General features: G+C 42.8%; 1 protein-coding gene across 1 annotated transcript; it reads right to left on the reverse strand.

Moving 5' to 3' along the window:
• Positions 1-457: 457 nt before the first annotated feature.
• On the reverse strand, positions 458-3,421 carry LOC124690342. Its single transcript, XM_047223733.1, has 3 exons — positions 3,061-3,421; positions 845-883; positions 458-726 (listed from the first exon to the last, which is right to left on the reverse strand). Exons 1-3 carry the CDS (start codon positions 3,341-3,343, stop codon positions 458-460), a joined length of 591 nt encoding a protein of 196 aa, XP_047079689.1. The 5' UTR covers positions 3,344-3,421.
• Positions 3,422-8,453: the final 5,032 nt, after the last annotated feature.

The raw sequence follows: 8,453 nt of genomic DNA on the forward strand, positions 1-8,453 counted from the left end.
ATGAAGAAACACATGTGAAGAAATTTAGACCAAAATAAAGTACTCCCTCCGGCCCGATTTAGATGACTCGGCCCATGCACAGTTATGATTTTGTGAAAACCCCCTCGTGAGTTTAATTCTTCTCAGCTGTGGTCCTCAAATCAAAATCAATCTTGATTCCGACGTCGCAGTCCCGCGCCCGAGCTCCGTCCCCGTCCGGCGCCGCGCCGGAGCTGGGCTCCGCACCCCGCCGGCCGTCCGCAACCGCTCCAGGGCCAGAGGAGGCAGGGCCTCCAGGAGCAGAGGAGGCCGACGTTCCCGCCCCACGCCGGAGCTCCGTCCCTGTCCTGCGCCGGAGCTGAGCTCGCGCGCTCGACGTCGAAGGTGAGCCCGCACCCTCTCCGGCCGTCCACGACCGCTCAGGAGCATAGGAGGCGGGGCCTCCAGGAGCAGAGGAAGCGGGGCCGAGACGGCCCCTCTAGGAGCAGAGGAGGCAGGGCGGAGCCGGGGCCTCCAGGAGCAGAGCCGAGCTCCTCCCCATCAAGAAGCTCCTTCGCCGCCCCTCGTCGTTCTGGCGCTGTCCGCGGATCCCTCCCGCCGCGCCGCTCGCCGCGGGGTCGCCCCACCTGAGGCTCCAGGGAGGAGAGCCGCTCGCCGTCGCCGCTGCAGCCGCCGAAACAGGGTGGAGAGCCGCACCTACACCGAGCATCTTGGAAGGTTTGCTCCATCCACATGCCCTGCTAGTTCCTACCAAATGACAACTATTAGGATTTCATCGTCTCAGCTTAGTTCACATTGCATAGTTTGCAAGATAGATGCTGCAGCTCAATAATGAAACGTGAAGTCCCAATGCAAGATAGAATACCTCGTCCAGTCCACACAATCAAGCAAGAATTTGTGTTCACTGACAACACAAGCAAAGATTTATGTTCGGTTAACTGCATTTTCTACAGTGAACACAAGCAAAGATTTGTATGCAATTTCACAGCAAGAATTTGAGCATGTGGAAATTACATTGGACAAGAGGGTGGCCAGTAACTTTGCCAGGATCATTGATGGCAGATTGTAAATAAGGAGAATTGCCACTGTAAAATGCATAGGGCTCATAAGGAATTGTTATCATGCATTATTTGCATTAGAACAAAACTGACTAAAATAGCCTGCCTGAGCTAACATTGATTATAGGTGATGAACTCATCTCCCATCGAGAACAAATCACTTGTCATTCCAATGGTTTCACTCCTTTCACTAACCCTACACAAATGTAACCTAGCATTCATCCATCTTTAAGGAGCAGAAACATGCTAAACTAATATTACGAGTGTTCAGCACAGATCTGGATACATATGTAATGCACCAGTAAGCATGCTTTATTTTTCAATTAGCACGGCACGGCACCACCACCACCACCACCAAAACAGGATAATGGAGACAAGGAAGCAAATTAAAATGATTTCATCAATCCTCTTACAGGGCAAAGTGCAAGAAAGGAAGACATATACCTTGTCTACCTTGTTGTTCAGCATGCTTTCTGTATATCTGGTCATATACAAAGTTAGTGATAATTTTTGTTCCTTTTGATGCATTACTGAATTTTTGTCTCCTTTTGGTGCAGCTACCACAAGAGGAGATGGACCTCGATCTCAACTTGACTCCACAAGTGGTGATTTATTTGGATCTTAACTAAGAGGAAGAAGATGTACAAAGCACGCCAGACGGGCCCCCGAGTCATTATGGATAATGAGACAATGATTCCAGGAACTACGTATGCAACATGGTTGGATGATCCATCAGGCCTCATATCTAAACGAAGTAGTGTAGGTCAAGAGGGTGTTGTGAAACTACCATCCCAGCATGAGATACAACAGTGGAGTCAACCTATGTAATTATGTCCTATGTGTTGTAATCGTGCCCTATGTGTTGTATATGACATGAAGCAATTGTATAATTATGGTCTACTTCTCCGAATATGTGTTTAGTTTAGCAACCAAAAAGTTCAGTACAGAGGCACTGTTTATTATATGGTCTACTTCTCTGAGGTTTCTGATTGTATATAAGGTTCTGAAATTTAAATGTCTATAGAAGACATGAACCATTTAAGAAATAAATATAGATGACAACTAGAAAATTATTGTTTGGGCAGAAAACAGCTAGGAAATAAACAAAGATATGTAGGAATGTACAGAAAAGAAACTGGTAGAGGAACTAGATTTCAAACTGAAATATATCATCACTACATGCTGGGTACAGAATAGTGTATACCTGATCCTAAAATATGCAGTGCAACTTCATCATCTTTGCAAGCTCATTGATTGATTCTCTAGTGAATGCTTTGCTTTTCTTAAGTTTCTATGGGTGTGTAGTATCTTGTTCATTCAGTGAGTATAACATAATGATGAGCTCTCTGAATAAGTGCATCTACATGAACATACTGAATCGGTAGCATCTGCTACAGCAGGTGCAGACAGAAGTGCATGGGGTAATAAATCAACAAGATGATACTGTTATAAGGTCCAATTATTATCTCACCGACGCGGAGCCATGCCAAATCATCTAAACAAGGGAATGAGCTAAACAGTTACTGAATCGATCAGGGCAGAAGCACGCCATCCCGCAATTGTATTCAAGAACCATAGGTCAAGAACCAGATCAAGAAATGTTGAATCTAGGCTAAGCTGTATGAGTGGTTAAAAACTTCAATGCTGATTCAGAGAAGTACATTTCTTAGAGCCTAAAAAAAGTTCGAGCATGTTCATAGCAAGCAATGCTATTGTTTAGATCCTAACGGTGGATATTGTACAGACATCTTTTGTTGGTCCATCTAGTACACAGCTAAATGAGCAACACATACACTTGTGTTTCTTACCCATACTCGGCAAAACAAATTTATCAGAGAACAATTCGGAATCCAATATTCACGGGCGTGTAATATAGCAGTAAGTCAAGAACATGTGAACATCAAGCAAGCAGCCAAGAACTCATAAGCCACTTCACCCAATTTGCAGAAGTTACAAAAACACAAACGGCACAATTTGCAGCAAAGAACTCATGGGTGGATGCCAGACGCAGGGTGGGGAATACCTAGCGCTGAGGCACTGCGGATGAACACGGACGGAATTTCCTCCTCGTCCTCCCCCCACCTGCCGCCGCCAGCGACCTCCGCACGGCCGCGAGGAGCAGCACCAATACCGACAGCTGCTGCCTCTCTCACAACACCAAGACCGTGTGGGAGAAGCCGCAATCCGGGAAGTCCTTCGCCTCCCGCATGTACGGGCCGGCCGCGCCTTCGCCTGCCGCCGCCAGGCACCGCACCGGCCAGGCAAATTCCAACCTTTCCCGGCGGCAGTATCTTCGCAAGCGACATCTGCGCGGGAGCAAGCCGATGGGGGAGCAAGGCGACAGCAGCGCGGAGGGGGTAAGCAAGAAGGCGGCTTGCGGCAGAGGGGAGGGAGGCGGCGGGTAGGCGGGGCGGCAGGGGCGAGCGAGCGGCGGGGGGCAGTGGAGCGGCGGACGAACCAACGACATATGCGGTGGGAGGGTATCTTATTGTGTCGGAAATTCGTTAAGGGTTTTTTTGCGAAACGTCCATCACATCATGTAAATCGGGCCGGAGGGAGTATCAGTAGAAAAATTCAGCTCTGTGAAGATTACAGTCTTAAACCTGAGCGTGTGCTACAGATACTTCCTTGCAAGAGACCGGACCTTGCTATCGAAATGAGAGGATGTGATGCGAGAACCAGGCAAGTAGAGTGGACTGAGGAATAACTGCACAGAAATACATAATAAATAGAAGATCTATTATAGGCTATAGCACAAGCAAGGAGAATGCTGCAATGCACGAGAACACCCTTGTGCAGGTTATGGAAAGAATCAAGTTGTTAACAGCTCATGCCAAGTGTAAGACAAGTTAGCTCCATCGCTTTGATAGGAAACAATACTATAAATTACTAAAAAAGCACAGGGGAAACTATGGAGACGAAGTTATGGACAGAGAACAGAGGAAACGTACCACCAACTTTTAAAGTTGACATTTGAATGTGTTTTCTTATTTATTTGAATGTATGAATTACTTTAGCATAGCAATGAAATTAATTAAGGTGTAGATCAGCTTCCTTTGCACATAACTAGCTAAGGGTTTATTTACCTTGATGTAAAGTTCTTGAACTTCCTGAAAGAAGCTTTTTATTCCATCCTCATTCCGCGAATCATGAAGCAACATAAATCCAGTATGTGGCAAATTGGCTGTTAAGAATACAATAGTACTAATACCGGGAAAGAATGGAGCAAACGCGGCAAGGTCAATGGCCGGTTATGAGTTATGACTCTCGCAGGAAGTAAATAAACATGACGAACCAAATTTACCTGTTACAGACTAAGTCATTTCAAGGACGAAAGTATGTTAATTTTGATCAAAAGAGTGCAGGTAGAATTTCACCAGCTTCTCGCATTTCAAGTTCCTTTTTCTCCTACGAAATCTCAGAAGGTTTTGGCGCTCTAGTAAAGACACCACGTCAAAGTATTCAAAGGATATGACCAGCAGTTGCATAAACAGACACCATAAGATCACCAAATCTATCTACAGACTTCAGAAACCTGAAAGTGCATCAACAACCACTCACATTGCAGTTGTAGTCCATGCAAGGTCCTGAACAACATCTATTGCAGCATGCAAAATAAACTGATGCTGATAATTTTGATCTTCTTTCTGCAAGAATTAGTAAATTGGGTCATTGTGGAACAAGCAAAATGCCTATGCAGATCATAATAGGATAGCCAACAGGGAATGTAAATGCAATGTGTGTCCCTTATATTGCACCTATATGAGAAGTGGTGCATGCTTCATCTCTAAATTCTAGCCTTCCTGGTGAATGGCCCGCCCTTCCTTTGAACCTTGCTAATGATCGAACAAACTTGCGGATATGAACTTAGTGCCATTTGATGACCAAATTTAACATGGGAGATAGATATGGGAAGGATGATGTAGAGGAAGCGATTGTAAGTATAAACGACTTGTCATAATTCATTGGTTCATGAAACAGAATCCATGTCCTAGGTCTATCACAAAGGTTCTTTTTGCTAGTTGTGCAAAATAAGATACAGTAAATGATCAACAAAAACATAAAGGCTATGCTGAATTGCTGATGCAGGGTACATGTCCTAGGTCTGTCGTGGACTACATATGTTTTCCTTTGCGGTGAAACTACAATTTCGCATCTAGAGTGTATGGCTTTGACAGATGATCAGCCATATTAGGCAAACGTGTGGGCTTGATACCGTACAAACGTACACCATTATCTATGAAGATCAAATCTCTTCTCTTGAACCTCGCATCTCCCTAAGTCTCATCATAGAACTTGGGGTTGATATGCTTTGTGAGATTACTCTTCACATAACTAGAACCTACCTCCCCATGATAGTGTTATAGATTAAGACATTAATTTTGAACCACGAATGGATGCACAATGGAAGTGTGTCATAATAGTTAACATAGCAACAAGTTAAGCATCACACCATACTGATAATATCAGATAATCCCTCTAGATTGGTTTAGGCATGCACGCAGTTTAAGATAATATTTAATCACTAATTTGATCAAGAAAATATAATTTATATGTCTACAAAATCTATACCACTAAATTCTTATTTAAAAAGGTTTCCAATAATATGATTTTTGTGACATATATTTCATATTTCGCTGACCAAAATGATGGTTAAAAACAATTTCTTGACCTACATGCGCGCGTGTTAAACCGATTGGTGGGAGAACCCTGTGAAAGTTACCTTACAGGCTCGATCGAGGAGTCGAAAGGACGGACGAGGGGGTGGCCAGAGCAAACCCTAGCTACGACGGGGGAGAGGATGTGGCGAGTGGTGACAACTGACGACTGACGAGATGTTGCCTAGTCTCTCCACGATCCCTATTCTCCGCTCAATGCGGGAGCGCCGCTCAGAGCGGGATAGAGTTGGGCCGGCCAGCTAGGGCATCGTCTTCCTTTGTTTTTCTTCTTCAGTTTTTTCTGTTTCTTTCGGTTTTTCTCTGGTTTTGGTGGTTTCTTCCCTCCTGTTTCAGGTTTTGCCGATCAGTTTTTTTGAAAATTTCAAATGTTGAACTTTTTAAAATTTGAACTTTTTGGAATTTGAACAATTTTTAAGTTTGAACATTTTTTTTATTTTGATCATTTTTTGAGTTTGAATATTTTTCATGTTTGATCTTTTTGAAATTTTAGCAACTTTTATACTTAACATTTTTTCAGTTTGGAACTTTCCAATTTTGAATGGTTTGATTTTTTTGTAATTTGAAATTTGTTCGAGTTTGAAAATTATTCGTTTTTTAAAATCGTTCAATTTTGAAAATTGTCCGGTTTTTAAAATTGTTCGATTTTGAATTTATTCGGCTTAGAATTTGTATAGATTTTGAATTTTATTTAGAAAAGCTAAGCAAATGTTCAACGTGAACTGTTACGAAAGAAACAGAAGGAGAAAAATAAATGGCCTGACCCAGATTAGCTTCCTTTCTTAAAGCGGTCAATATGGCATCCCCAGTCTCTCCGACGCCACACGCGGTTGCGCGCGCGGGGCCCTGGTTCCTGATTGAAGCCCCATTCCAGTATTTTCATCCAGCCCATGCCGCGATGGAATTTCTCATGTTTCAGGCCGAGGCCGGAGCGACGGCCCTGGTGAACCAAATTGCAAAAGAAACTCCGTCCAGCACTCGTTCGATCGCTGCGGGCCGAGTAATTAACAGCCCGTAGTAGCATGCCTCGTTTTTCCTACGGTACATGTTCGAGCTACAATGTAGTTCGAGCGAAGTAGCTCGTACTTCTTTCCTTTCCTTGAAATAATCGTGTTATCTGCATAGTACAACCCCGTTTCAAAATAAATGTCTCTCTCTTGTTTATATATTGATATGTATGTATCTAGAATTTTTTTGCTATAAATACATTTGCATTTATAAAAAATTGAGACACTTATTTTAGCACGGATGGAGCATATTTTCTTTCTCCAAAATCTCCACTTTTATTTCTGCGTAGCGAAAAAAACCTTCCGCTCTTGCACCTACATAGCAAAAACCGGTTGACCCACGAAATAAAAGAAATGTATAGTCCTCGTCGGAGACCTTATCGGAGACCTCGTAGTAAAAAATTATGCAACTGTAATAAAACCGACCTCGTCGGGTAACCCACCGAAGAAAAGAAAAAGTGCTAGTTTAACAAACGACTTCTCCAGAGACCCCATAGCGATATTTTGTACTATTCCAACAAAAACACGGGAAACTATAGCAAAACTGTCTCCGTCGGTAAAGCGAATTTCCTAGTGGCACCATGACCTATAGGTCAAGTTTCTACCATATGGTTTCTCCTCGTGATTCACGCTACATAATACATAAACCACAAGATTAAGTTTCAATATTTGTAACTTAGTGTGCAACTTAATGGTGCACATAGAGATGCATGAACATGACATTGTTTCAGTGGTGGATGCTTGACCGGTAGGTTACGGTGCCGCTAGAATTGCATATCCGATTTCATCGTAGACTCTCGCCGGAGACTTCGTAGCAACAATATTGTACTATCACAGTTAGAGGCAAATCTTCCAGTAGAGCCAAGTAGGGCAGCCGTCCTACCTTGATATTTTGGCAAACATTTCAGATGCAATGTGTTTTCTCAATAATGTGAGTTGTTATATATTGAAAATGAACTCCGTAAAAAACTGTGCTTGCTTTAGTGAACATTGCATAAAATTGATTTTAAACCTAAACAAGGATTAGGTATATTCTAGTAGAAAATGAACTCATAATGAGACTCCGTAGATTGTCATGATATTGAAGAATTTGAAGACTGTCTTGATATTTGAAAGACACATAGCGTTTGCTACGGCCTATCGCCTCGTTGAGCTAGCATTGTTTTTACCGTTAGTGATGTTAATAGTCGAATGAGATTTCTTGCAAAAAAAATCATCCAAATCAAGTTGTCCAACAAGATATCCATGATACCTTCAGCGGCGGAGCATTCTTAGAAGGTCCATTAGTTGTAGTGGAGATTATATATAGCCTCTATTTAGTGTAAATTACAAGATGAAGGGCGGTCCCCTGGAATGGTTTTGCATCAACATAGCTCGCCTCTCGGTGACTTCTTGATGACGTGCTACATAGAGAGATAGATATTCGAAAGTCTTGCAAGATAAAATCATAGAAGTTTTTCTGAAAAAAAGGTAGAGCTTTGGCATTTCTTGGGGCTTCTATATATCATTAAATGTATATTCACTAGTGCAGAATAGATTTTTACGCACAACTGAAATGGTCCGTCGTGCATGATAAAACTTACGGTCAGTCCGCGAGGTTGTGCGATGCGCGTCTACTACGCACACGGTTTAATAAATCGTGTGCGACGAGGTTGACTGTCGCAAACAGTTTTATGTACCTAATAGTTTGCGAATAGGATGCCCTTCGAAAATAACTTTTCGACGTGGACCAT

This window comes from Lolium rigidum, chromosome 2, assembly GCF_022539505.1.
Source record: "Lolium rigidum isolate FL_2022 chromosome 2, APGP_CSIRO_Lrig_0.1, whole genome shotgun sequence".
NCBI classification, from domain to species: Eukaryota; Viridiplantae; Streptophyta; class Magnoliopsida; order Poales; family Poaceae; genus Lolium; species Lolium rigidum.